The sequence below is a fragment of the Ornithorhynchus anatinus genome, chromosome 18 (assembly GCF_004115215.2).
Source record: "Ornithorhynchus anatinus isolate Pmale09 chromosome 18, mOrnAna1.pri.v4, whole genome shotgun sequence".
Taxonomy (NCBI): domain Eukaryota; kingdom Metazoa; phylum Chordata; class Mammalia; order Monotremata; family Ornithorhynchidae; genus Ornithorhynchus; species Ornithorhynchus anatinus.
In genome coordinates this window covers 3,398,469-3,424,966 of record NC_041745.1, presented here as the reverse complement: position 1 = coordinate 3,424,966, position 26,498 = coordinate 3,398,469, and the positions used below count along the sequence as shown (strand labels likewise).

At 61.2% G+C, this 26,498-nt stretch overlaps 2 protein-coding genes across 7 annotated transcripts in view; one reads left to right on the top strand and one right to left on the bottom strand.

The window, feature by feature from the left end:
• Positions 1–5,771: 5,771 nt before the first annotated feature.
• DMAP1 (DNA methyltransferase 1 associated protein 1) lies at positions 5,772–20,518 on the top strand. 3 transcript variants are annotated; one of them, XM_029046797.2, is made up of 11 exons: positions 5,772–5,835; positions 7,302–7,461; positions 10,792–10,883; positions 11,485–11,680; positions 12,572–12,730; positions 13,057–13,224; positions 15,205–15,390; positions 16,429–16,500; positions 19,244–19,316; positions 19,587–19,867; positions 20,288–20,518. In XM_029046797.2, the coding sequence occupies exons 2-11, from the start codon at positions 7,363–7,365 to the stop codon at positions 20,345–20,347; spliced, it is 1,386 nt and encodes a 461-aa protein (XP_028902630.1). In that variant the 5' UTR covers positions 5,772–5,835; positions 7,302–7,362; the 3' UTR covers positions 20,348–20,518. The 3 variants fall into 3 exon arrangements, with proteins under 3 accessions (XP_028902630.1, XP_028902629.1, XP_028902628.1); XM_029046796.2 differs by having other exon boundaries at positions 5,800–5,835; positions 7,241–7,461; XM_029046795.1 differs by lacking the exon at positions 5,772–5,835 and adding an exon at positions 7,149–7,181.
• Positions 20,519–21,599: 1,081 nt separating this feature from the next.
• Positions 21,600–26,498, bottom strand: part of ERI3 (ERI1 exoribonuclease family member 3) — a 145,994-nt gene continuing 141,095 nt past the window's right edge. For all 4 annotated transcript variants that reach the window (XM_029083467.2, XM_029083470.1, XM_029083469.2 and 1 more), the window contains exon 8: positions 21,600–21,746. The gene's annotated coding sequence lies outside the window, so the exon portion shown is untranslated. The remainder of the gene's footprint in view (positions 21,747–26,498) is intronic.

Here is a 26,498-nt window from a genome sequence, read left to right as displayed (position 1 = left end):
AAACTTGGGGAGCAGGGACGGGAGGCAGAGCAGGGAACCAGCTCCTCGGCTCCCCTGCTGCACTGGGCCAGGGGGGCTGAGGAGTGGAGTTGGGGGTCGTTTCTCCCACCCCGAAGGGTCAATCCTGCTTCCCTCCCATGGGCACCCTCCAACGGGCACTGGAAGTCAGACCTGCCCCCTGTCAGTCAGCACGGCTGCTGGCATAGAGGAGGAGGAGGAAGAGACAGAGACCACCCCAGGGGCCCAGCCTGGTTCTGACAACCACAGCCCTCACTCCCCCTCCTCCCCCACCACTCCAACTGCGATCCCAAATTTCCTTCCCACTGGAAAGGAATCGCAAAGAGCGAGGAGCCCCGTCTCCGCTGACTTCTCCCCCAATCCGTACTTCTCCTGATAATAATTATAATAATTATGGTCTTTAAGTGCCAACTCTGTGGCAAAGCACTATACTAAGCTGTGGGCTGGATACAAGATAAGCAAGCCATTAGCAGTCCTTGCCCCACATGGAGCTCACAGTCTAAGTACGAGGGAATAGGATTTAATCCCCATTTTACAGATCGGGAAACAGGCACAGTGACTTATCCGAGATCATACAGTAGGCAATCGGCAGAGGCAGGTTTAGAGCCCAGAACTTCCAATTTCCAATTCCATACTCTTTCCACTAAGCCACACTGCCTCTCTTGATACCAGCCCTTCTGCCTCCTTTCTCCTTGGCCTTTCCTGAGGTCCAGAGCTCTGGGGCAACCCTGACCCTCCTCTCTCCAGCCCAGACCCTCCCTGACCTCCCTTCATCTCTGAAACTCTTCCTCAGCGACTCCCATCCGGGCTCCCTGGTCGGTCACATCCACTCCCTCAGCCCCCGTCCATTCCTCGGCACCGATGACTCCCCCGGCTTCTGCCGACGGCCGGTCAGCTCAAGGTACAATCTCTGGTAACGCTCTCTGGTGTTGACCGTTTCGTCCAAACCCTCTCTCATAGGCAAGCATCACCCTCAGCGATGTCATCCTCAAATAAATCTTTCGGTTTTTTGTTTTTATGGTATTTGTTAAGCGCTTACTATGTGCCCGATACTGTATTAAGTGTTGAGGTAAATACCAGATAATCAGGTTAGACACAGTCCATATCTCAAATAGTGCATCTTCAAATATAAATGTGGTTCAAAGGCCTGGGCTTCAATCCAGCTTTGGCCTGCTGTGTGACCCTGGGCAAGTCACTTACCTCTTAGTGGCCTTGGTTTCTAAAATGGAGGTAAGACACCTCCTAACCTTACCCTCACTTCTTAGTTTAGATTAGCTCTTCTGCTAGATTTTTCAACTCCTCAAGGGCAGGAATTGTGTCTTTCCAATTCTGTTGGACTCACCCATATGTTGAGTACAGTGCTCTGCACACAGTAAGCATTCCCTAAATGTCCCTGATTAATCAATAGATTTTGAGTCCCATGTGGGACAGGGACTGTGTGGTCTGATTTTCTTGTGTCTAGCTCAGATTCTCTCCCATATTAAAGGCTTAATAAATATCGTAACATTCATTCCTTCCCAATCCTCATCTTTTGCTTGCCTTTGCCCAGGTAGCACCCTGAATTTCAAACTCGGCAGAGGCAGGTTTAGAGCCCAGAACTTCCAATTTCCAATTCCATACTCTTTCCACTAAGCCACACTGCCTCTCTTGATACTAGCCCTTCTGCCTCCTTTCTCCTTGGCCTTTCCTGACACAAATTCTTCCAGCCTTCCCCGATTAGTCTCTCATCTCCACAGTCAACTCCCCTCCTGATTCGCTTGTAGCCACCCCAGCGCATAGTACAGTGCCTGGCACACAGTAAGTGCTGAACAGATAGCCCAATTATTATTATAATCACCCTCCAAACAACCACTCTAGCAGTTCTCTATCACTTAAATACTTGAAGGCCTTCATTCATTAATTCAATTGTATTTATTGAGCACTCACTGTGTGCAGAGCATGTACTAAGCACTTGGGAGAGGACAATAAATAGACACATTCCCTGCCCATAACGAGCTTACAGTGTAGAGTGGGCTTCACTTATGTTTCACTCATGGACACATCTTTACGCCGCACTGATTCCTCCTAATTTATTTTAGTGCCTGTCTCTCCCGCTAAGCTGGCAGCTCCTTCAGGGCAAAGATCATGTCTACCAACTACTGGACTCTTCCAAACATTTAGAACAGTACTCTGCCCAAAGTGCTCAATTAATGCTATTAATGGATTCAGCTTTCCTCCGAATGCTTTCTTATCACCATGAGTAGCTCCATAGCAGTACAGCCTACAGACTGTTAAACACGTTGTGAGCAGGGAATGGGTTGGTTATACTGGACTCTCCCAAGTGCTTAGTACAGTGTTCTTCACATGGTAAGTGCTCAATCAATGATTGATTTTGCATATGAGGGTTAGAGAGTACCCTAGAGTTAATAATCACTCATTCGATCGTATTTATCGAGTGCTTACTGTGTGCCTGCCTCTGACAGAAGAAATCTATGATTGACTTATTAATAATAATAATGATGATGATATTTGTTAAGCGCTTACTATGTGCAAAGCACTGTTCTAAGCGCTGGGGGGATACAAGGTGATCAGGTTGTCCCACTTGGGGCTCACAGTCTTCATCCCCATTTAACAGATGAGGCCCAGAGAAGGGAAGTGACTTGCCCAAAGTCACCCAGCTGACAAGTGGCGGAGCCGGGATTAGAACCCTTGACCTCTGACTCCCAAGCCTGGGCTCTTTCCACTGAGCTACGCTGCTTCTCTAGGGACGGGGTGATACCTGGACCCTCTCTTCTCCTTTGTGCTGGATCCTAAAGAAAATTCACTGTGGAGAGGGATTCCGTCCCGTTGTCAAAACCTACACAGCTAGGATATCCTACAACGTTCACCCTTACCTGTAACCCTCATTTCCGAATGATAAAAATAATCATAGTAGAATTTGTTAGATGCCATCAGCTCCCTCCCAGTTCCTGCCCTCACAGTTGTAAGGGGGTGGGAGAACAGTTATTTAACCCCCGTCGATTAAACCACATCTTCGCTAAAATCCGTCTTTTCCTCTCCATCGAAACTGCTATCACATTAATCCAAGCATTTATAATAATAATAATGTTAATAATGTTGGTATTTGTTAAGCGCTTACTACATGCCCAGCACTGTTCTAAGCGCTGGGGTAGATAGAGGGTAATCAGGCTGCGCCACGTGAGGCTCACAGTCTTCATCCCCATTTTACAGATGAGGTCACTGAGGCACCGAGAAGGGAAGTGACTTATCCAAAGTCACACAGCTGACGGGTGAAGGAGCCGGAATTAGAACCCATGACCCTGGACTCCCAAGCCCGGCCGCTTTCCACTGAGCCACGCTGCTTCTCTTATCTATCCCATCTCGCCTCTATTGCTGGATCAGGCTGCTTGCTGGCCACCCTCCTTCTTGTCTTTCCCCACTCCAAACCATCCTCTGCTCTGCTGCCCAGTTCATTTTTCTGCATTTGGGTAGAGAGGCAGCGTGGCTCAATGGAAAGAGCCTGGGCTTGGGAGTCAGAGGTCGTGGGTTCTAATCTCTGCTCTGCCACTTGTCTGTTGTGTGACCTTGGGCAAGTCACTTCACTTCTCTGGGCCTATCTGTAAAAATGGGGGTTAAAAAATAATAATATTGTTGGTATTTGTTAAGCGCTCACTATATGCAGAGCACTGTTCTAAGCGCTGGGGGAGATACAGGGTCATCAGGTCATCCCACGTGAGGCTCACAGTTAATCCCCATTTTACAGATGAAGTAACCGAGGCACAGAGAAGTGAAGTGACTTGCCCACAGTCACACAGCTGACGAGTGGCAGAGCCGGGAGTCGAACCCATGACCTCTGACTCCGAAGCCCAGGCTCTTTCCACTGAGCCACGCTGAGCCCCAAGTGGGACAATCTGATTACCCTCTACCCCAGCGCTTAGAACAGTGCTCTGCACATAGTAAGTGCTTTGCAAATACCATTATTATTATTATTATTAAAAAGCCAAAAAAACCTGACTGAATGATTGATTGGACGGCCCTCTAGTGGGGCCGAGAAAACAGTACAGGTCCCTCTGGCAGCACGTTTTTCATTCAGTCAATCGCATTTACTGAGCGCTTCCTGTGTGCACAACGCTGTCCTAAGCGCTTGGAAGGTACAATTCGGCAACAAATAGAGACCATCCCTGCCCACAACGGGGCTCACAGTCTAGAAGGAGGGGGGAGACGGACAGCCAAACAAGTAAACAGGCATCAATAGCACCCCAGTCCTCACACTGGAGAGGCTGGGATGAGCCAGGAAAAAGGAAGCAGAGTGACCTGGTGGAATGAACCTAGGGGTCTGGGAGTCAGAGGACCTGGGTTCTAATCCTGCCTCCGCCACTTGCCTGCTCTGTGACTTTGGGCAAATCATTTAAATTCTCTGTGCCCGTTTCCTCATCTGGAAATTAAATACGTGCTCTCCTACCTACTTCAACTGTGAGGCCCCGGGTGGGATGGGGATTTTGTCTGATCTGCTGTTCTTGCATTTCCCACAGTGCTAAGGACAGTGCGTGGCTCATTATAAATGCTAACAAATATTATTATTATTGTCTATCTGGGTGTTGGGTTGAATTACGGACCACGTGGGGCAGAGACACTTTCCCTGGGGAAAATTGGGTTTGAGGGCGAGGGGCAGAAGGGCAGTGGGGTGTGGTTTTAGGCAAATGGCTTAGTGGAAAGAGCCCAGGCTTGGGAGTCAGAGGTCACAGGTTCATTCATTCATTCATTCAATAGAATTTATTGAGTGCTTCCTATGTGCAGAGCACTGTACTAAGCGCTTGGAATGTACAATTCGGCAACAGAGACAATCCCTGCCCAGTGACGGGCTCTAATCCCAGCTCCGCCACTTGCCAGCTGTGTGACTTTGGGCAAGTCGCTTAACTTCTCTGTGCCTCAGTTCCCTCATCTGTAAAACGGGGATTAAAACTGTGAGACTGAGTGGGGGGACAACCTGACTACCTTGTATCGACCCCAGTGCTTAGAACAGTGCTCGGCACATTGTAAGTGCTTAACAAATACCATCACTGTTATCATTATTATTCTCTGTGCCTCAGTTCCCTCATGTGTAAACTGGGGATGAAGACTGAGAGCCCCACGTGGGACAACCTGATCACCTTGTATCCCCCGCCAGTGGTTAGAACAGTGCTCGGCACATTGCAAGTGCTTAACAAATACAATCATTATTATCATTCTTCTCATGGCCTCAGTGACTTCATCTGAAACCTGGGGATGAAGACTGGGAGCCCCACGTGGGACAAGCTATTTACCCTGCATCTACCCCAGTGCTTAGAACAGTGCTTGGCACATCATAAGCGCTTAACAAATCCCATCACTATTATTATTATTCTTTTCTGTGCCTCAGTGACCTCAACTGTAAATTGGGGATGAAAGACCCAGGGTCATCAGATTGTCCCACGTGAGGCTCCCAGTCTTCATCCCCATTTTCCAGATGAGGTCACTGAGGCCCAGAGAAGTGAAGTGACTGGCCCACGGTCACCCAGCTGCCAAGTGGCAGAGCCGGGATTCGAACCTATGCCCTCTGACTCCAAAACCCGGGCTCTTGCCACTGAGCCACGAGGTCGCCGTGACGCCTGGGGGCGGGGGGCTCTCGCGCGTCCCGGAAGTGCCCCGTCCCTGGGCGCGCGTGCGCGGAGGGGTGGGGGGGGACCCGGAGGAGGGACAGGAAGTGCGACCCGAGCGAACCATTTGTGGGCATCGCGGGGGGGGGGGGCCGGGCGGGCGGACGGGCGGGGTGTGGGGGGCGCCGGGCGGCCGGAAGTTGGTTCTCACGGGCTCCGCCGGGTGAGCGGGGCGGGGAGGGCGGGGAGGGAGGAGAGCGGCCGCCATAGATTCCCCCCCTTCACTCCCTTCCTTCCTTCCTTCTTTCTTTCCCCGTCGCTCCATTTCTTCCCCCTCCTCGCCTCCGTCGCGCCCCCTCAAAAGCGCGCTGCCCAACCCCCCTCCTCCCCCTCAGCCCCCCAGACCGCGCTGCCCACCCCCCCCTTCGCCCCCCCCCCCCACCGCGCTTTCTAAGCCCCCTCAATCCCTCCTCCCCCAACCCCCTTAGCCCCCCCAGACCGCCCTCCTCAGCCCCCTCGGCCCCCCCAAACCGGGCTCCCCAGCCCCCTTTTACTCCCCCCAAACCGCGCTCCCTCAGACACGCTTCCCAACCCTCCTTGTCCCCCCCAAACCTCAGCCCCCCACAACCACTTTCTAAACTCCCTCAGTCCCCTCCCCCAGCTGCTCTCCCTCAGCCCCCCCAAACCGTCCTCCCTCACACACGCTCCCCAACCCCTCATCCCCCCAAACTGTCCTCCCCCAACCCCCCAAAACCATTCTCTCCAGCCCCTCAGCCCCCCCAAACCGCCCTCCCTCACACACGCCCCCCAACCCCTCATCCCCCAACACTGTCCTCCCCCAGCCCCCCAAAACCATCCTCCCTCACACACGCTCCCCTCTTATCCCCCAAAACTGTCTTCCCCAGCCCCCCAAAACCGTCCTCCCCATCCCCTCAGCCCCCCCAAACCGTCCTTCCTCAAACACACTCCCCAACCCTCTTATCCCCCAAACCGCCCTCCCCAGCCCCCTCACCCCCCCACAACTGTGCTTCCCAAGCCCCTCAACCCCCCCCTTTTTAAAAAATATGAATACTATTTGCTAAGCGCTTATTATGTGCCAAGCACTGTCCTAAGCGCCAAAATACATAAAAGACAATCAGATCGGCCCCAGCCCCTGTTCAACCCGAGGCTTCAAGGAGGAGGGAGGAGGGTTTAATCCCCATTTTACAGACGAGGGAACTGAGCCACAGAGAAGTGAAGTGACTTACCCAGGGTCACGCAGTTGGCAAGCGGCAGAGCGAGGATTCGAACCCAGGTCCTCCGCCGCTCAGGCCCCGGCTCTTTACCGGAGGCCACGCTTCCCAGCTTTTCGAGAGGCAGCGGGGCTCAGTGGAAAGAGGCCGGGCTTAGGAGTCACAGGTCATGGGTTCGAATCCCGGCTCCGCCCCCTGTCAGCTGGGTGACTTGGGGCGAGCCATTTCACTCCTCGGTGCCTCATCTGTAAAATGGGGATGAAGACCGGGAGCCCCACGTGGGACAACCTGATCACCTGGTATCTACCCCAGCGTTTAGGACAGTGCTCGGCACATAGTAAGCGCTTAAATAACATTATTGATACCAATGTTATTATTAATCTTTTCCCTCTACAGGGCTCCCCAACCCCTTTACCTGGCCGCCATCCTCATAACGCCCTCCTCTCCCCTTCCTCAGCCCCGGCCCCTCTCGGGTGCATCCCAGCGGTCGTGTCCGGCGTCGGGGCTCAGGAGACACAATGTCGGCGGGAGCAGACGTGCGGGACATCCTGGAGCTGGGCGGGGAGCTGGAGAGCCCCGGCACCATCAGCAAGAAGGACATCATCAACTCGGACAAGGTAAAAAATAAAATTAAAATACACGGTGGGATTTGTTAAGCGCTTACTAGGTGCACAGCACTGTTCTAAGCGCTGGGGGATACGAGGGGGATGCTGCTTAAAAGAAGCAGTGTGGCTCAGTGGAAAGAGCACGGGCTTTGGAGTCAGAGGTCATGGGTTCAAATCCCGTCTCGGCCACTTGTCAGCTGGGTGACTTCGGGCAAGTCACTTCACTTGTCGGTGCCTCAGTGACCTCATCTGTAAAATGGGGATGAAGACTGGGAGCCCCACGTGGGACGACCTGATTCCCCTGTGTCTACCCCAGCGCTTAGAACAGTGCTTGGCACATAGCGCTTAACAAATACCAACATTATTATTATTATTATTAAGGTGATCAGGTTGTCCCACGTGGGGCTCACAGTCTTCATTCCCATTTTACAGAGGAGGTAAGTGAGGCACAGGGAAGGTAAGTGATTTGCCCAAAGTCACCCAGCTGCCAAGCGGCAGAGCCTGGATTAGAACCCACGACCTCCGACTCCCAAGCCCGGGCTCGGTCCGGCTCCTCCCTTGCCTGTTGTTTTCCAAGGCACCTTGGCATCAGCGAGCTCCTTTCACCCTCACCTCAGAGAGAAGCAGCGTGGCCTAATGGTTAGAGCACGGGCCTGGGAGTAAGAAGGGCCTGGGTTCTAATCCCGACTCCGTCCACTTGTCCGCTCTGGGATCGTGGGCAAGTCACTTAACTTCCCTCTGCCTCAGTCACTTCATCTGTAAAACGGGGACTTAAGAACGTGAGCCCCACATGGGACAGGGACTGTGTCCAACCCAATTTGCTAATATCCACCCCCTGTGCTTAGTACAGTGCCTGGCACACAATAAGTGCTTAACAAATACCACAATTATTATTATCATCACGGGACGAAGGGAGAGGTGGGAAGACTGGAAGCTCCTTGAGGGCAGGGATCGTGTCATCTGACTTCATGGGACCCTCCCATGCACTTAGTACGGGGCTCTGCAACACCGTAGGCGCTCAATAAGTCCTATTGATTGATTTGAATTATTGTCTACATTTTACAGATGAGGAAACCGAGGCCCAGAGGCATTAGGTGACTTTCCAAGCAGCCCGCGGCTGGGACGAGGTCCCGATCTTCTTTCCTCCAGCCTGCTGCCTTTCTCACCCCTCTGAGGGTAGTTTTGGGGAGGCTCAGGCCATCTGTTGGCCGGGTCCCGCCCCCGGGCAGCCCTGGGTCCCTCTAGATTGTAAACTTCTAAATTCAGTCGTATTTATTGGGCGCTTACAGTGTGCCGAGCACTGTACTAAGCGCTTGGGGGAGTACAGTAGAGCAATAAACAGACACATTCCCTGCCCACGATTGTGCAGTCTAGCAGGGAGACCTTACAGTCTAGAGGGGAGACCGACATTCAGTAAGTTACACAAATGTGCGTAAGTCCTGTGGGAATGGGGGAGGGCTGAATTAGGGGGGAAATCTAAGGGCGAGGGTGTAATCAGGGAAGGCCTCTTGGAGGAGACGTGCCTTCAGTAAGGCTTTGAATGCTGGGAGAGGGATTGTCGGATGTCAAGGGGAGGGCGATCCAGGTCAGAGGCAGGATGTGGATGAGAGCTTAGTGGCGAGATAGATGAGGTCAATCAGTGACATTTACCGAGCCTTACTGTATACGGAGCACTTGTCCTGCTGTGTGACCTTGGGCAAGTCACTTCACTTCTCTGGACCTCATTTACCTCATCTGTGAAATAATAATGTTGGTATTTGTTAAGCGCTTACTATGGGCCGAGCCCTGTTCTAAGCGCTGGGGTAGACAGAGGGGAATCAGGTTGTCCCACGTGGGGCTCACAGTCTTAATCCCCATTTTACAGATGAGGTCACTGAGGCACCGAGAAGGTAAGTGACTCGCCCAAAGTCACACAGCTGACAAGTGGCCGAGCCGGGAGTCGAACCCATGACCTCTGACTCCAAAGCCCGTGCTCTTTCCACTGAGCCACGCTGCTTCTCTAGGGATGGAGAAATAGGGATTGAGACTGCGAGCCGAACGTGGGACAGGGACTGTGTCCAAACCGATTGGCTTGTATCCACCCCTGTGCTAAGTACAGTGCCTGGCACATAAGGAGCGCTTAACAAATACCGTAATTATTATGATTATTAATTCCTTGGGAGAGTACAGTACAATAGAGGTGGTGGACACAGTCCCCGCCCTTGAGCTTAGAGTATACAAGGGGGAAAAAATACTGAAAACAAATTTCAGATAGGTGAAAATAGATTAAAGGATATTTTCGGGAGTCCTGGGGAGCTGGGGTGAATACCGAAGTGCCTAAGGGATACACAGCCAAGTGCAGTAGATGACGCAGGAAGTGACAGTTTACTCTTGCCTGTTTCACCCCTATATTGGTGAAGTCAGGGTTTGATTCTTGGGGCCTCGTGGGTGGGGAGGCCACAGATCAAGAGATGGTCCTGCGAGAGCTAAGGGGGCTGATGGGGATGGCCCGACCAGAAAGGGTTGGGGGTATTCAGGGAAGGCCTCTCGGAGGCAGTGACAGTCGAGGAGGGCTTTGAAGGAGGGTCGGGTTGTGGTCTGGCTTGGATAGGGGCGTCCTGCCGGAGGTTGAGAGACCTACGACCGAGGAGGGAAGAGGGAAAGGAGGATCGGTGAGAGGGAGACGGCAGCCGGAGCGCCTGGAAGCCCGAGGTTGGGAATGTCGCACCCAGAGAAGTGCGAAAAATCCGAAGCTTCGGAGGAGGGAAATGATGGAAATTGATCACGGCCTATTTGCTGGCCATCCTTCCCCGTCATCCGGGAAGCTCGGGGGCAGGGGCCGCGACCGACAGCGAGGATGCTCGGCTCTGGCCGAGGGCACGCGTTCGGTGTCGGTCGAGGCAAGGGGGCCGAAGCACCAGGTTTCTGCGCAGGCAACCCCCGCGTTACCGAGCCCTTGGTGCGACGAGCACGGAGTACCCAGCGCGGGGCGTCCTATGGGCCGGCCGGCCGCCAACGCTTCCCGAGAGGCTGAGCCTCCGTCACTGGGGTCCAGGGAGACAGATGGATCGGTCAATCGGTGCTATTTATTGAGCGCTTACTTTGTGCAGAGAACTGTACTAAGCACTTGGGAAAAGATAAGACGAATTTAGCAGACCTGTCCCCTGCCCATTTAGAGCTTACGGTCCGGAGGATCCAGCGCCTCCTTCTACCGCGAACGGCCGAGACCGCATCCGCTGCTGACCGTCCGGCCGGCCCCTGGGTGGGCTGGGGGTATGTGGCCGGTCAGGGTCTCCTTGGTCCAGCCTCTCCTCGCTTGCCTTCTCCAGCTGACTCCTCTCCCTGCCTTCTCCCCCCTTCCAGAAAAAATCCAAGAAGTCATCGGAGACGCTGACGTTCAAGAGGCCCGAGGGAATGCACCGGGAGGTCTACGCCCTGCTCTACTCTGACAAAAAGCAAGTGTCCGGCCTGCTCAGGGCCTCACCTTCTGTCTTCACCACCATCCTTTCTCCCCTCGTCCAGTTGTGGTTTCCAGAGCTCCCCTTCTCGAGGGGTGCCCTTCCCCTCACTCGGGCTGGCCTGGCTCTGATCATCCGTGGCCCAGTAGCCCCAGAGCGAGTGGCCTGGGGAAGGTTTGTCTCCTCCAGGCCCAGCCCGCTCTAAAGCTGAGGGAATCGGTCCCTCCACCCATCAGTCAATCGTACTGAGTGCCTCTTTTGTGCGGGAGCATTTCACTGAGTGCTTGGGGGAGTACCGTAGAGGGAGGAGAATATGATCCTTGTCCTTAGGAGCTTCCGGTCTCACGGGGGAGACGGAAGCTAAAATAATCCCTTGACCTTCCTCCAGTCCATGGTCCTTAAGACCCCTTTTCCTCCCATGCCAATCCAGTCTCAGGGATCCCTCCTGCCCCGAGTCCTGCATCCGTCTGGGGGCTGCAGAGATGGGTGCAACACAGACCAGACCATCCTGTCCAGCCCCAGGCTTCCCCCCTGGGGTCCCAGGGCCTCTCACGCTGGTTGCCCCCCGTGACACTCCCCCTCCACCCCGCTGTGCCAGGGACGCGCCCCCACTGCTGCCCAGCGACACCACCCAGGGCTACCGCACCGTGAAGGCCAAGCTGGGCTCCAAGAAGGTGCGGCCCTGGAAGTGGATGCCCTTCACCAACCCCGCCCGCAAGGATGGTGCCATGTTCTACCACTGGCGGCGAGTGGCCGAGGAGGGCAAGGACTACCCCTTTGCCAGGTTCAATAAGGTGAATGGGGCCAGAGGGTCCCCTCCCTTCCCCTTTTTCCCAACACCCGGGGCCCCATAACGGGAGCAGCCCCTGCAGGGGGAGGGAGGGCGAGGCTTCTGCGGCGGGGGTTCCCCTGCTCCCGGCTGGGCAGGGGGGGTGGGCCAAATCCCAGTCTCCCAAAAATATTCCAGGGATCCAGACCCGGCCCGAAGCCTTGCTGCTCAGACCCAGGGCAGAGACTGCAGGATCCCCGGGAGAAGCCGAAAGCAACTCTCGGGGGGGAAGGGGCCTGGGGCGGTTGAATGTGGAGAAGGGTGAGGGCTCTCTCCTTGGTTGCCCCTCTCCCAGATTGGCTGTTGGGAATTATTATATTCCACTTAACTATATTCCACTTTTCTGCTGTGACTTGGGGCAAGTCACTTAATTTCTCTGTGCCTCAGTTACCTCATCCGTAAAATGGGGATTGAATACCTGTTCTACCTCCTACTCCCACGTCCAACCCGATTACCTTGTATCTACCCCAGCGCTTAGAACAGTGCCTGGCAGATAGTAAGTGCTTAATAAATACCATAGGAAAATAATAATAATAATGATACCTGCTAAGTGCTTACCATGTGTCAAGCGCTGTTCCAAGCACTGAGGAAGATAGAGGGTGAACGGGTCAGACCCAGCCCCTGTCCCACACAGACCCCACAGTCCGAATAGGAGGTAGAACAGGTATTGAATCCCCGTTTTACAGATGAGGTAACCGAGGCACAGAGAAGTTAAGCGACCTGCCTGAGGTCCCCGTGGCGGCACGGGGATTAGAACTCGGGTCCTGTGCCCCCCCCCCCCCCCCCCGTAGTGGGAATTGCCCAGCGGTGATGAGGAGGGACGGGTTGGTGAGGCAGGCTTCCGCACTCCCCCCAGGCGGTGCAGGTGCCGGTGTACTCGGAGCAGGAATACCAGCTGTACCTGCACGACGACGCCTGGACCAAAGCCGAGACCGACCACCTCTTCGACCTGAGCCGCCGCTTCGACCTGCGCTTCGTCGTCATCCACGACCGCTACGACCACCAGCAGTTCAAGGTGGCCGGGCCGGACCTTCGGGGGGAGGCAGGGTCCCTGGGTCCCAGGGGAAGGGGGAGCCCGCTGGAAGCCTGGGAAGTGGAGGGGAGGGAAGAGCCAAAACTGAGGGAAGCCCCGACTTCCCGCTGGGTGTCTCGTCGGGGCATCAGGGGCCTGGGGCTTCCCGGGCTGGGACCCCAGGGTGGTCTCTGGAGCGAGCCCACCTGGGCGCAGGAGGCCAGGGTCAGCCTCGGGAGGATGGAGCCCAGAGGGAGGGAGGCCCGGCCGTCCGCCCCTCCCCGCCGGCGGGGCCGACGCACCTCCCGACGCCTTGGTTGTCCCCGCAGAAGCGTTCGGTGGAGGACCTGAAGGAACGCTACTATCACATCTGTGCCAAGCTGGCCAACGTCCGGGCCGTGCCGGGCACCGACCTCAAGATGCCCGTGTTCGACGCCGGTCACGAGAGGCGCCGCAAAGAGCAGCTGGAGCGGCTCTACAACCGCACCCCAGAGCAGGTGAGCCCGGGCCGCGGCCTTGCGGCTCCTCCGCCCGCTCCGGTGGCCCCGGGGGCCGCCTCCCGTCCTCAGCGGCCCCCCGGCCCTCCGGCCCTTCTCTGTGCGGGACGGGGGGCCGGCCGCAGACCCCCCTTTGTTTCCGGGGTGGAGCCGGGGGAGGGGAGCGTGAATGGGAGGGAGCTGGCTGGGGGCAAGCTGGAAGCTTCCTTCCTCAGGCCCCTCCTGACCACGTGCTGCCCTCCCCTCCTCAATCAGTAGTGTTTATCGAGCACTTACTATGTGCATAGCACCTGGGAGCAAGGAGCGTGTCTGCTAATTGTCTTGTGCTCTCCCAAGCACTTAGTTCAGTGCTCTGCCCGTAGCAAGCGCTCCATAAAAACCATGGATTGACTGTACTAAGCACATGGAAAAGAGGGATACGAAAGAGTAGGTAACGATGATCCTTGCCCACAAGGAGCTGACAAACTAGAGGCAGGGGGTGGATACTTAAAATACCCCTCTCATCACATAGTTCCCTTTTACCTACTCCCTCTTTCACCTCCCCTTTTCACTCCACCCTAATTCCACATGCCTCCACACACCCTCTTCCTCTCGCACTCGCCTCTTGGCTGAGCAGAGGGCAGTAACAGACAGCATGTCATTGAGTTCGCATTGAACCCTTGATATTCACCCCATCCTCAGCCCCACAGCATTTATATACATTTCCACAAGTTCTTCGGTTTTATATTAATGGTCCATCTCCCCGTCTAGCCCGGAAGCTCTTTGTGGGCAGGATACATGCCTGCCAACTCCGTTGTATTCTCCCAACTGCTTAGTACAGCGCTTGGCATGCAGTAAGCGCTCAGTAAATACCGTTGAGTGATTGACGGACGTTAAAAGAAGTTACAGAGGGGTAGGTCCGTGAGTGCCGACGGAAGGGTGGCTGTCGAAAGGCTTAAGGGGAAAAGTCCTGAATGCAGAAGTGACGCAGAAGGGCCGGCTGAGACTCAGAAGTTGAGGATTTAGTCGGGGAAGGCCTCTTGGAGTTGTGATTTCAGGGCAGAGAGGTGGACTGGCAGATAGGAAGTTCCAAGCCGGAACGCGAGGACAAGCGGTCGGTGGCGAAATAGAGGAGGCGGAGGTCCAGCGAGTGGCTTGGTGTCGGAGGAGCGAAGTGTGCGGGCTGGGTTGTGGTAGATCGGCGAGGTAGGAGGGAGAGAGAGCTGATCGAGTGCTTCAAAACCAGTGGTAAGGAGTTACCGTTCGACAGATGGATGGACGGACAACTATTGGAGGTTTTTGCAGAGAGGGGGAATATGGACCGAGTGGTTTTTTGGGTGTATTTTTTTTTTTTGTCGTCGTTTAATAGAAACGATCCAGGAAGTAGAGTAAATTATGGACGGGAGAAGGAGAGGCAGGGAGATCAGCGAGGAGGCTGATGCGGCAGGGTAGGTTTTGCCAAGTGGTCGGATCAGCGTGGTAGCAGTTCGGGGGCCGAGAGGTAGGGGCGGCTCCCAGAGAGGTTGAGAAGGCAGAACCGGCGGGCTCTGGTGACCGGCCGAATGGGAGCGGCCAGTCGGGGACGGCGCTGACGCTTGGGGCTCGTGAGACGGGGAGGGGGCGCGCGTGGAGGTCGTCTACGCCAAGGGGGAAGACGGGACCCGGGTCGGGGAGGGCGGGGCAGGTGAGGAGCTGGGTCTGAGACACGCCGGGGTTGGAGGTGACGCTTCCAGGTGGGGACGGCCCGCGGGCACCGGGACGGTAGCGGCAGCCCTCCGTGGTTTGGAGGCCGCGGCCGGAGGGAAGGGGCAGCGGGCTCGGGCGGGCGGGCGGCGGCCGGGGCGGGAGCGGTCACTCGGTGGCGGCCAGCAGGGGGCGCGCGGGGCCCACGTGGCGGGGGCCTGACCTGTTCCCCCCCCCCCCCGTCCCCCCACCCCCGTCCCCCCCTTCCCCGCCCCCACCCTCCCCCCCCATGTTGCGGGGCCGTTGCGGGTCCGGCAGGTGGCAGAAGAGGAGTACCTGATCCAGGAGCTGCGCAAGATCGAGACGCGGAAGAAGGAGCGGGAGAAGCGCACGCAGGACCTGCAGAAGCTCATCACGGCGGCGGACACCACCACCGAGCAGCGGCGCACCGAGCGCAAGGCCCCCAAGAAGAAGCTGCCCCAGAAGAAGGAGACGGAGAAGCCGGTGAGGGCCCCGGGGGAGGGCGACGGGTCCGGCCCCTCGCAGGGCGGCCCAGCCCGGGGACGGACCGTCAAGCGGCCCCCGCCCCTCGGCGTGCGGGACTCTCCCTCCTCTCCTCGGGGGCCGCGGGCGGCGCCGCGGCCCGGTCCCCAGTCGCAGGCCCGTTGGCTTCCCGCCGGACCGCTCGAGGGGGCGGGGATTTGGGAGAGCTTGGGGACGTGGCCAGGAGCGGCCTCTCCCCGCCACAGACGCCGGAACCGTGAATGAGTCCGTTAGGAGTCGATTACCAACCCGAGCCCGGGCGGCTCTTTTCCCCTTTTTCTAAATTGCATTTTAACTAAGGATTTGAGTCGGGGGCTGCGTCCGCGTCGTGGCAGCAAAGGAACTCGTTTGCAAAGGGGTCGACTGAGGTCGAAGGCCTCCCCCCGCCCCAGCCCCCCCACACGATCCAACGCCCGGGGAGACTGTGAAACGGTGCACCCGGGCAGGATGCCGGAGACCCAGCCCACGGGCGGGGAGACGGGAAGAGGGGGACGAGGAGGAGCGGCAGAAGGCTGACGCTTCCCCCCCGACCCGGCGCCCCTTGTCACGAGGGAGCCCGGCCTCAAGCCCAGCCTGACCTGCAGCTTCTACCCTTTTGTAGGATTCCAGCTCCCAGCATGTCTTTGCATGGTGGAACCTGGAGTCCCGGAGGCTTGGGCCCTGAAGCTATTTATTATGCCACGAGGGCACCCGAGGCGCCCGAAGGCTAGGTTGCACAGTCCCCAACGCAATACAGACGCCCGGGGGCCATCCCTCATCCGTCTGCCCCTCCGTTCCCCTCTACTGTCCAGTCAAGTAACTTTCCCTGTCTTCCGAGCCAGGGTGGCGGGAAGGTGGAGAGGGGGTGTCCTGAAGAGGTTTCGGGGGTCTCCGGGCCTGCCTGGTTCCAGGCACCTGCGGGTGGGGCTGGGGGCTGCGGAGTGGCCCGTGGTCCCTCTCGGGGCCGACAGCCATCAGCCCCCCCGCCCCCCCTTGAATGGTGCGACTCGTTCTCCCCAGGCTGTTCCCGAGACGGCCGGCATCAAGTTTCCAGACTTCAAGTCTGCGGGTGTCACACTGCGCAGCCAGAGGGTATGTGTCTCCCCGGCCACCCCGGAGTTCTGTGGTAGGTGGGGAGGGGTCGCTTGGGCCCTGGCAGCACCCGCTGGTACCAGGAAGCCCCCAGGGTCGGGTTGGGCTGGGTTTGGGTTTAGGTGTGACCGGGCTGCGAGTGCCAGGGTCGGGCGGTGAGCCTGCCCGGCCTGGACCCCTCCCCCAATCCCCCCCGACTGTCTGGGGGGCTGCTGTTGGGGGTTTTTGGGGGATCTGGGTTAGGCTTTTTTTTTAGGGGGGTGATATTGGACCTCTCTCCTGCCCCTGCTTCCCTCTGTCCCCGTCCCTTTTGCCCCCACACTCCCTCCCAGAGGCCAAGACTTGCCAAGAGTCTGGCATGGTGGGGAGGTCGATGCCAGGACTGCCCGTCACCCAAGGGTAGGGGGAACCCGAGACTGGTCTGGGGCCACAGCGGCCCGTCGGCGAGGTGAAGAAGGGGTAGATGAAGTAAGATTAGGAGACCGGAGGGCAGGGGGCCGGGCAGGGGCCTGGACGGAGCAGCGTCTAGCAGCGTGCCTGGCACAATAGCCTTCCCATGGGGGCAGCCTGGTGTGCGTGTGAGTGTGCCCACCTTTACGAGGGGAGCTCAAGTGCGGCCCGTCCCAGGCTCAGGAAGGGTGGCCCCCATCCCTCCCTCCCCTCCCAGTAGCAGCGCAGGGCCGGGGTCTGCCACTGCCGCGGCGAGCCGCCCGCTTAATTACCGGGGGCAATTAATAATTTATCCGTTCGGGATCGATGGCCGGCCAAGGTGTCTGGGCGCAAGAAGCCGAGAGCGCGGCACGTCCTCACCGGGGGAGAGCGGCCGCCCCCTCCGGGTCCCCGCCGGCGGAGCTAGGACCGGGCCGGGCCCGGCGGGCAGCCGCGCGGGGGCTCCTGGCTCCCTTCGGGGCAGGCCTCTGGGTGGGGCAGCGCTACTGTTACCACGGTAACCGCCCCCTCCCACAGCCCCCAAAGGCTTCAACCCCAGGACAATCGATAGCATCGATCGAGCGCCTACGGTACTAAACGCCGAGAGCCCTGTCCCAAGCGCTGCGGCGGAGTCCAGTGGGTCGTAGTTCCGATCCCCGCCCTTGGAGACCTTAGACCGTATGGGGAGGAAGGCAGGCCCGAAATAATTGCCGAAAAGAAGAAAATGACAAGAGTAAAGTCCTTAAGTGGCAGGGTCTGTGAGCCAGTGGAGAGAAGTTACTTTGGAAGGCCTCCCGGATGAGGTGGGGTTTCAGAAGGGCTTTGGAGGTGAGGACGTTGTGACCCTGTGGATTTGAAGCGGGGAGAAAGGGGCATTCCGGGGAGGGGGAAGGGGGTGAACAAGGGGTCGGAAGGGAGAGATGAATGAGGTCCAGTGAGTGGGATAGGAGTGGAATGGGGAGTGCGAGCCGAGGTGCAGGGGGAGAAGATGGGCTACTTAGGAGTTGGAGAGCGGATTTGGTGCCTTAGTGGTAATGGTTGGGAGTTTCTGGTCGAGGCAGAGATGCCCGGACAACCAGTGGAGGTTTCTGGGCAGAGGCGAGAGGTGCGCAGAACGGTCTTGGAGAGAAACCATCCGGACAGCGGTGTGAAGGGAGAGGTTAGAGGTAGGGAGACGCCGGTGAGGAGATTGATGCCCGAGTCAGATGGGGGCACGGCGGGTGGATGCAGAGGAAGGGAAAATGTTGGGGCGGTAAAGATGAGTGTGGTTTGCGGGTAGGAAGGGCTGACTTGGGGCCTCCGTTTTTGTTTGTTTTCCTTCCCCCTTCCTGTCCTCCGTCTTCCTTGCCCTCTGGGTCTCCAGATCCCGGAGGAACGGGTCCCCTGGTATGACTGTGGCCGTGGGGGACCCCAAGGGAGTTCACCCGGACCTCATTCTCGGGGGTGGGGGCTGCCCGGGCCAATGGAGACCAGAGCCAGGGTCCCCCGGGGTTGGCGGGGAGGGGAGGCGGGCAGGGCAGGAGGAGAAACCAGCTCCCGCAGCACGGAGGGCCGCGGGGGGTGCGGTGGGAGGGGTGAGTAATAGACTTCTCATTTAGTTTTAATACATTTTGCATAGAGAGCAATCAACCTTCATCAGTCTTAAAGACGAATTGGCTTAGCCAGCTAAATTTTAAAGATATTAGTCTGACAGCAGCCACATAAATCATAACATTTTCTTAATGATGGTAAAATTAAAATATACTCGGGTCTTCCCAGTCCATCGGAGGCAGGAGGCAAAAAAGTGTAAAGGGAAGCTGAGCGGGAAGATGGATTGGCGGTTTGGGCCGGGGAAGGGGGGTGTGGACCGGGGAAGGGGGAGGACAGCTGGCCCCAAGGGCCGGGACGGGCCCCTCCCCGTGGTGGGTGGGTGGGTGGCCGGGGGAGGGGCTCGGGTGTGTACATCGGGGCCCGGAGCCGGGATCTGTCAGGGAGAACCGGGAATTCGGGACCTTCTGCGGGGACTCGGGAACCTCCGCCGGCTCCGTGCCGCCTCTCCGTCCACCCGTCCGTCTGTCCGGGTGTCTCCGGCTCAGGCCCGCTCCCTCACGGGGCCCCTCCTCCGGCCGGTGCCCTGCTCTCGGCTCTTCCTGCCTCCGTCCTCTGCTCTGTCGGTCTTCACTCCTCCCGCTCCCGGTGTGTGGACTCGCCCCTCCGCCCCGTTCCCCGCCCGCCCCTCGGCCCCCTCCCCTGCCTGCCCGGCCCCGTGAAGAGACGAGCGGCTTTGCCTTTTGAGCCGGGCGGGGAGGCTGACGGGGAGCGGTCCGTGTTGCAGATGAAGCTGCCCAGCTCGGTGGGACAGAAGAAGATTAAAGCCCTGGAGCAGATGCTGCTGGAGCTGGGAGTGGGTGAGTGCCGGGGCCGGGGGCTCGGGGAGGCCGGAGGGGCCCGGGGAGACGAGTGGAGACCGTAAGGGGCCCCCGCGCGCGTCTCCCGCAGCCCGGCCGTGTGCGACGAGAGGGCAGGGGAGAGGCGGGGACGTGGAGTTGTTTGGTGTTCAGGGAGCACGTCCCGCAGCTCCGGGTGCTGCTCCAGCCCCAGGGTCCGGGAGGCCGACGTTCTCCCCCCACACCGGTCCCCCCTAAACGCTAACCTCCCCCGCACCCCCCCCCGCCCAGATCTGAGCCCGATGCCGACGGAGGAGCTGGTGCAGATGTTCAACGAGCTGCGTAGCGACCTGGTGCTGCTGTACGAGCTGAAGCAGGCCTGTGCCAACTGCGAGTACGAGCTCCAGATGCTGCGGCACCGACACGAGGCCCTGGCCCGGGCCGGCGGCCTCGCGGGACCCCCCAGCACCGAGCCCCCCACCGCCGACGGAACCGCGGGGCCCGAGCAGGCCCGGGCGGACGGCAGGGACTCCGGCGTCGACGTGGTGGGAGCCCCGCTCACCCCCAACTCGGTCAGTGCCTGGGGTCGGGGACGGGGAGAGGGCGGGCGCGCGCGGGGTTGGCGAGAAAGCGGTAGCTGACGAGATGCCCCTCGGGCGCCTCTTACCCCCCAACCTCTCCCAGCTCGGGGCACACGGCCGCGGCCGCAGTTAGCTTAGGTCCAGACAAAAGGTCACACGGGCCTGATCGGGCCAGCCGTGGGAGTCTGGGCGGCCCCCGACCCAGCCCACTCGGTCTGACCCGGGTCTTGGACCCCCTACCCCCAACCCCTGGCGGGACATCTCGGGGCAAGCGCTCTCTGGTTGGGAGCCTGGGGAGCGCTCCTCGGGATTTGGGCCTGGGAGATCAGGTGCGACCGGGGGGTGGTGCCCGGACCCGGGACTAACCGTCTGTGTTTCTCTGTGTCTCCCGCCGCCACGCACCTTGTGTAGAGGAAGCGACGGGAATCGGCCTCCAGCTCGTCCTCCGTCAAGAAGGTGAAGAAGCCGTGAGCCCCACGGGCCGGAGACCGGGACTGTGCCAGGGAGGGACGGGGCTGTTGCGGGCCTCCGCCGGGTGAGGTCCGGCCCCCGGGGGCACGGAGGGGCCGGGCGGAGGGCCGGGGGCGGCGGGCTGGGACCGGGTGAGCCCGGGTGTAAATAGAACTGCTCTTGATGTCTCCACGTGAGCCTCTTGTGCTGCGGCGGGTTGGGGGACGCCCCCCCCCACCAGCCCCTTTTCCCCTTCCGCCCGGTGCCACCGGGGAGACCGGCTCCGACGCGCCCGACCGGACCCTCCCCTCCCCCGGGGTTGGGGAACTGCCCCCGCCCCCCACCTCTTCTCCCCGCGCCTGCCCCCCCCAGCCCACCCACCCCGCTGGCCGACCGGACAGGGACGCGGAGTCGGCCCTCCTTCCCCAGACTTTATTGGTGTGGCACATGTACAGCGAGATGGGCAACTAGACACGGGGGACGGCGGGCTGATGGTCGGTCCTGTCGCGGACCTGGGGACACCACACACCATGCACTACGGGGCGGGGGGGTGGGGCGGGGGGGCGGGGGAGGGAGGGCAGAGGGAACGGGGCCGGGGGTTCCGGGTGCGGACCGGCTCCCGCCCCGGGGCGGCCCCTGCCCGGGCCCGGGGGGAGCGGGGCCGGAGACGGCCGGAGCTCTGGGCTCCGCGCTCCGGGGCCCCCGCCCGGACCCCGGGGGCCGCGCCCCGCCCCCGGGCCCTCGTCCGCCGGCCCCGCGGCCACGGTCTCCCGGCCGCGGGGCTCAAGGTGGGAGGCGGACGGGGCGGCCTTCCCCGGGAGAGCTAATACTTGGAGCGGGCGGGGGCGGGCCCGGGGGCGGGGGCCGCAGGTGCTCGAGAGTCGGGGGACCCGGGACGGGGGGCGGCGGGGGGAGGGGCGGGGGTGACCGAGTTCCCGGCCCAGAGCGGGGACGGAGCGGGAGGGGACGGAGGGGCCCCAGGGGGCCGGGCCTGTGGCCTCAGCCGACCGGGGCTTCCCCGGCTCTCAGGCGCCTCCTCTCGCGCCCCCGCCCCGTCGCCCTTCGGCCCCAACCCTAAAGCCCCGGACTCCCAGCTTCCAGCCCCTCCACACTGGAGCCGAGACCGGGTGGGGCGGGAGGGAGGGGGGCCCGGTTGGCAAAGCCCCGCACGGGCGGGGACCCGGCGGGCGGGCGGTCGGCCCCCCTCCCCCCCGGCGCGGCCCGCCCCCCGGCCGCGGGCGGGCGGGGCGGCCACGGCGGCGGCGGCGGCCGGGGCCCGGGACCGGGGGGCCGCGGCCGCGTGCGGGCTTGGCCGGCTGGGCCGGCCCGGCCGCCGATCAAAAGGGCTTGGAGGTCTGCTTGAAGATGAAACCTCGCTGCGCCAGCGTCTTCATGATGTTGGCGATGTTCTTGCAGTCATCTGCGGCCGGGGAGAGAGAGCGAGAGAGAGAGAGAGACCCGGTGAGAGCGGGGTGGGGCGGGGCCGTCGGCGTGGGGCGGCGGCTGGAGTCTGGACCCTGACTGCCGCTGTGGGCAGAGAGAGTGAGTTTACCGTCCGACGCTTGCCCGCCTGGACCCGTGACCCCACCCCGCGGCCCGGGGCCGTGCGCCGGCCCGAGGCCGGCGAGGAGAGCTTGACCCCGGTTTCCCACCGGCTCCCGGGCAGCTCCTCGTCCTCTCCCCTTCCGCACCTGGCAGCTCCGGCCCTCCGGACTCCGTCGCCACTCCTTCCCCGGCCCCGGCTGACGGGGCGGGACGGCGGCACCACCCCTGATGACCCAGGCGCCCCCCGACTCACCCACGCGTCCATTTTATCTCTAGGACGGGCCCCGTCCCCCCGCCCCGACCCGAGCCCCTCGGGGCGGCGGTCTGCGGGTGGGTGGGGAGGTCGGCGGGCCGGTCGGCGGGCCCCGGGGCCGGAGCCTCCCCTCGTCCGGGCCGCCGGCCGGAACGGGAGCCGGGCCCGGCGCGTCCCCGGGGGCCTATATTTCACGGCGGAAATTGGCTTGTAAATCCATGTTTTGATCTATGGGGGCCGTCTCCTTAAGGAAAAGCCAGAGTAAATGTGTAATTTCTCCCTCGACAGAACACAGCCGCCAGCCGATCCTTCTTGTTGCGGCCGCCGGCGCGGGGGACAGCTCCCCGCCACGCGGCCACTTTCTCTTCCGCGCCGTGCCACGCCTTGATGTCTCCATTTCATTAGCGCCCGCCCATTCATCACCCTCTCAGCGGAAGGGTGACTTTGCCCGGGTGTGTGCGCGCGCGCGGCGGGGGGCGGGGAGTGGAGGGGGAGGCCGGCCCGGGCCGGGCGGGGAGCCGGGGGGGGGGGGGGGGGAGGGGGCGGGGGCCACGGCCCCGGTGATGTGGAAATGATAAAGAAGGGCTCACATCCATCTCGGCCGGCGGGCGGGCCCGCAGCAGGGCCCTGCAATCAGTCAGCGCGGCAGCGCCCGTAATCGGGGGGAATTAGGTCTCTCTATCAAAGGGGGGGGAGGCCTTTTAATCACGGCTTAAGGGGCGGACGCTGTTTATCATAATTGAACTGTATCCGGGCTAATTGTGCCGATATTTCACTGTCGGGGAGGCGGGCGGGCGCCGGCGGGCCCGTTCCGGGAGCCGGAGAGGAGGCAGGGCCGGGGCCGGCGGGCCGCACCGTCCTCCCGGGGCTGGGCCCTCGGTCACTTAGGGTGCCCGGCCGCCCCGGGGCCACAAGCCATCGGCCTTCCCGCGGCCCCAGCTTTTCCCGCCCGGGCCTCCCCGGGGCAGCGGAGCCGGCTCCGCTCCCCGCCCCGACCCTAGGCTTCGTTACTCCTGAGCTGCCCCTGCCTGGGCCGGGACGGGGAGGGCAGGGACCGGCACCCCGCTCGGGCCGGGTCCGGAAAGAGCTCCAGCCACCCTGCCTGGCCACAGCCTCTCCCCCTCCCCACCCCGGCCCGCTGGGCCTCGGGATCGGAACCAGGCCGGCCACGTCCACAGGTGTGAAGGGCCTGAGGTCCCGTCTACCCCCGGGGTAGCCCGGGCGCCTGTCTCCCGGCTGCCCGTCCGTGCCCTCCCAGAAGCCACTCGGACTTCTGCACGCACCCGTTCCCGTGGTCCACCTCAGACCCGTCCAGCCCTGCGGGTGGCACACCACATCCACCGCGATGGGGCACAAGGGCAAGAAGCTTTCCACGGCCTGGGGCCGGGTCAGCGTGCTGCCTTCCCGCACCCGTGTCCGTGAAGCACGCTTAGGTTCACCCTAAACCACCATCACCCCGCCACCCCCCTCCGCACCCCCTCCCCACGTGACCCTGCGCCCCAGACTCCTCAGACCCGCGACCGCTGCGTCGCGGCTCCGGGCCGGCTGGTACCCCAGCCCTTTGGCCCTGTGCCCGCTCTCCCCCCGCCCCCGGCCAGGCACGCGAGAGGCCAAGGGGGAGCCGGGAAAGCCTTGGCTTCCCGGCTGGCTTCCCTCCTCCCCTCCCGACCATCCGGTGCCCTCCCCGCCTCGCCCCCGGAGGGTCCGGGCCGGTTCCCGCAGGTCCCGGGAGCAGCCCCGTCCCCCGCCCCCCCCTCGCCGGGGCCGACGTCCTCGTCCGGAGCTCGTCGTAAGTCATTTAGCCAGACCGATTCCAAATCAGCACCAAGGTAAACACGCTTATTATAATTATCCGAGGAAAAAAATCAACAACAGCAGAACAACTTTCTAATATGCAATTACAGGCGTCTATTGATTTTACAATGTAATCCGCCGCGATTGATTTAATAACACAATTATAGGCTGGCTCTCGGGATATTAGAGTGGGGCATTTTCATAAACTCCAAAGCAAAAACTAAGCAGCTCCTCCGTCCACGCCGGCGGACGGCCGCCCGGGGAGCCGTCGCCCGGTGGCCCGGCCCCGTCCGTCTCTCCCTCGTTACCGCGCGCGAGGGAGGGCCGCCCGCGGTCCCCACGTCGGCCCTCCGCTCCCCCGGCCCTGGGCCGCGGACACGGCCGCCCGCCGGGCCCGAGGCCCGAGGGAGGCGCGGGGAGGCATCAGCCTCGGGTGCGAGCCCAAGGATTTCAGCGGGCCGGGGGCCGCCACCTTGTCCCTGGAGGGTCCTGCCCCTGGCCCTTGTTATTACCGCGGGACACGTTAAGCGCTTAGATGGGCCAAGCGCGGTTCTGAGTGCCGAGGGAGATACGAGTCGATCAGTTTGGACCCTGTCCCGTAAGGGGCTCTCGGTCTCAATCCCCATTTTACAGGTAACCGAGGCCCAGAGAAATGACGTGACTCGCTCAAGGTCACACAGTAGACACGTGGCGGAGCCGGCGTTAGAACCCAGGTCCTCCCGACTCCCAGGCCTGCGCTCTATCCACAGGTCACGCTGTTTCTCCTCCTGCGGCCTCCACCTGCCTCCTTCCCCTTGGTCTCCAGCCTCTCCTCAGCCCTTCCGGCCTCCTCCCCCTCCCACAGCTTCTGCCTGCCTCCCCCGTGGCCTCCATCCTCTTCTCCCTCACAGCCTCTCCTCATCCCTGCCCTGGCCACAGCCGCCACCGGCCTCGCCGCTGGCCTCTGCCCTCTCCTGGACCTCCACCTGCCTCCTTCCCACAGCCTCCATCCTCTACCCGCCCGTGGCCTCCCCTCGCCCCTGCCAGCCTCCACCCACCTCCCACCCCACAGCCTCCGTCCTTTCCCCACCCACGGCCTCCCTTCTCCCCGTCCCCTTTCGGCCCCCGTCCCGCCCACGGCCTCCACCTGCCTCTTTCTCCGTGGCCTCCGTCCTCTACCCGCCCACGAACTCTCCTCTCCGCTCCCCTGCCGCGCCCCCCCGCCCACCGCCTTGCCCTCCCGGCTCCCAACTCGGCTCTCCGGCCTCCCGCCCCCCCCCCCCACTCCCCCAACATATTCCTGACTTTATGGGCCCATTCTTCTTGCCGGGCTGACAGGCCTGTGCTAAGTGGATTTCACTCTGCTACACGGACGGATTATCGCATTACCCCAACGGCCTACACAAACATATTACTTTATATTCAATCGCCCTAATGAATATAAACGGCTTTTTCTTTTTGGGGGAGGGGGAGGCTATAGATTTTTAATGAGGGCGCTATTAACTGCCTCCTCTTTAAACGGGCCCGGCCCGGGCTCTGTCTGACTGCAAAATCGATGGTGTTATTGTCGGAATATTGTATATTGATATTGTAATAATCAGAGGCGATTGCTTTAGGGGGCTGCGTCTGGGGTCAGTGCAGGGGCAGGTGAGACGCGGGCTGCCGGGGCGGGAGGGTGGGCGGGGTGAGTCCCGAGGGGGTCGCCCCGGGGGACTCGAGAGCCGCCCCACGCCGAAGCCTCCAGGTCAATGGGAGACTCGTCCTTGTGCCTCCTGTCCTCCGCCCTCCCCCTCTCTACCAGTCCCAGCCCCGGCTGCCTCTGAGGACCCAGGCCCCGGGCTGCCAGGCTGGAGGCTCCCCTCGCCTGGGCACCGTCGGCTCGCTTGGCTCCCGGGGCCCCCGAGGGGCCCGGACCTAGCGGGCGGGCGTCTGGGAAGCCGCCTCACCCCCGCGCGTGGCGGCCCTGTGGGCACTTGGGGGGCAGAGGCCGCAGGGCGCGGGGGGCCGGCGGGAGCCAGAGCGGAGGCAGCAAAGCGTCAGGCCTGTAAATGCGCTCATTCGGCGCTCGCCCCCGCTGCACCTGGGCTCCGGCGGCAAAGACAGATGGGCCGGCAGCCGGCGTGGGCAGCTCCATATTTAACCCGTCCCCGCGCTTGCTTTATGGCCGGACGGGAGCCGCGCTCGGCCGGCGCTCGGGGCCGGCGCTCCGGCCCCGCCCGCGCTCCGGGATGTTTGTCACCGTTAGGCGGGAGGATCGTGGTTAGTGAGTGATCCCCGCCCCTGTCGGAGGGCACCTCCACTCTGCCCCTGCCCTCTCTGCCCGTGCTAACTCCTCTCCCACACCCCGCCTGGGACGCGCCACACAAGCAAAGCCAGCCGTGAGAACGTGCTTCGGGGCCGACGTGCCCCGCCGGCCCTCTCCCCCGTGGCCGGTCCGCCCCGCTCCGTCCCCACTCTCCCCGCCCCCTCTTGGAGAAGAAGGTCCACCCTTGCCTTTCACCTCGGCCCCCGCCGATACCGGCCCCTCACGGCGCGGGGGGTTTCCGGAGCGGATCTCTTAACGGTTCACGAGGGCGACGGCTCACGTGGATACCTGCCCGG